Source organism: Hydra vulgaris, chromosome 01, assembly GCF_038396675.1.
Source record: "Hydra vulgaris chromosome 01, alternate assembly HydraT2T_AEP".
Taxonomy (NCBI): Eukaryota; Metazoa; Cnidaria; class Hydrozoa; order Anthoathecata; family Hydridae; genus Hydra; species Hydra vulgaris.
The window spans coordinates 67,341,145-67,342,921 of NC_088920.1; the positions used below are offsets into that span (position 1 = coordinate 67,341,145).

The 1,777-nt window shown below is 31.4% G+C and overlaps 1 protein-coding gene across 1 annotated transcript; it reads left to right on the forward strand.

The window, feature by feature from the left end:
- The first annotated feature begins 200 nt into the window (after positions 1 to 200).
- Positions 201 to 1,448, forward strand: LOC136074652 (zinc finger MYM-type protein 1-like). Its single transcript, XM_065786991.1, has one exon. The coding sequence runs from the start codon at positions 201 to 203 to the stop codon at positions 1,446 to 1,448; it is 1,248 nt and encodes a 415-aa protein (XP_065643063.1).
- The last annotated feature ends 329 nt before the right edge of the window (positions 1,449 to 1,777 follow it).

Here is a 1,777-nt window from a genome sequence, read left to right on the forward strand (position 1 = left end):
CTTCGTCATCAGAGAGTCAAATGTATATGTAATGTCACATTCTTTATTATTTTATCGATTATTAATTAAGATTAAGAGTCCTTCTTGACTAAACTACTGTTGATAAAATTTTGAATCATGCCAAAGTCATATTCTAGTTACAATATAGTTTAAAGTTATCTTATTACAATAATTTAGGTTCATTAATAAGATAATTTAACATGAACAAAATTGATAGTTTATTGGCAAAACGTCTCTCGTCATTGGGCTTTCAAGAAAATCTAGAAATCAAAAATCTTGGGGCATACCAACCAAAAGGTGTTCGTATAACTCAAGTTGATGGTAAAAAAACTCGAACATTTTGTGTATCATGGTTTGAAAAAAAATCATCGTTAAGTGTTAGTGATGAAAAAAATTCGTTGTTTTGTTTTTATTGTGTGTTGTTTGGTGGCGAGAGCTTGTGGGCAGAAAATGACTGTAAAGATATGAAACATCTTTCTGAGCGAATACAAAAACACCAATCCAGTAAAACGCATATAAGTAATTCGTTGCAGTTTCAAATACTCGGAAAGACAAACATTTTATCGACAATTGATGCTGGATACAGTCTTAGCATAAAAAAACAAAATGAATTAGTTAACAAAAACAGACTTACATTATCGAGGGTTATAGATTGTATAAAATTTTGTGGTGTACACGAATTGCCCTTAAGAGGACATGACGAAACTATTGACTCAAATAATCGAGGGGTATTTTTAGATATGGTTTCATACACAGCTACATTGGATAGTGTGTTTAGCAATCATCTTAAAGATTCAAAAATAACAAAAAATACTTCGAAAACAAACCAAAATGGCATTCTAGAATGTATGTATAAAGTATACATAGAAGAAATCAAACGTGAGATAGATAAAGCAAGATTTGTTTCCTTGCAAGCAGATGAAACAACTGATGTATCTTGTCGTTCTCAGTTCGTCATTATTTTGCGTTATTTAAAAGGTTATCAACCAGTTGAAAGATTTATAGCATTTATTGATGTTCAGGATAGAACTGCTATGGGTCTTACAAATGTATTAAAGGAAGAATTAAATTGTTTTGGTCTGAAGGAAAAATTAATTGCACAGGCTTATGATGGTGCAGCAGTTATGAGCGGATCAAGGAATGGAGTCCAAAGTCTAATAAAAGAAGTTTACCCATATGCCCATTATGTTCACTGCTATGCACACCAATTGAATTTAGTTTTGAAAAAAGTTTGTTCGTCGAATAAGCGAGTAAGAACATTTTTTTCTACTTTAAGTGGATTTGGCGTGTTCTTTACATCCTCGCCAAAACGAAATGATTTAATTCGCGAAATTACTTTTAAACAGATACCAAGAGTTTGCGAAACACGATGGAATTTTCGTTCAAAAATAGTTACTTGCATAAAAGAAAACAAAACAAAGATTGGGGAATGTTTAATAAAATTATAAACGATGAAGGATGAGATGATACAAGCGTGTGGCAATCTGTTGGGTTCAAAAAATGTTTGGAAGATTTAGAGTTCAACGTTTTTTTATTCAATTTTAAAACATGTTGATGTACTTTACAGTATATTGCAATCAAGTAACAGCAACACTATTACAATCAAGGAGGCTTTTGAAAAATTTGAGTTATCTATAAATTTTGTGCGAAATAGCATCACTGATAATGTTTCTGGATCGATTCTTAACGATTGCGAAGAAATGTATGAAAACCGATTGAAACGAAACACATCAATCGAACTACTAATAGAAGATGCTAAAGATGCTTCTAACAAACT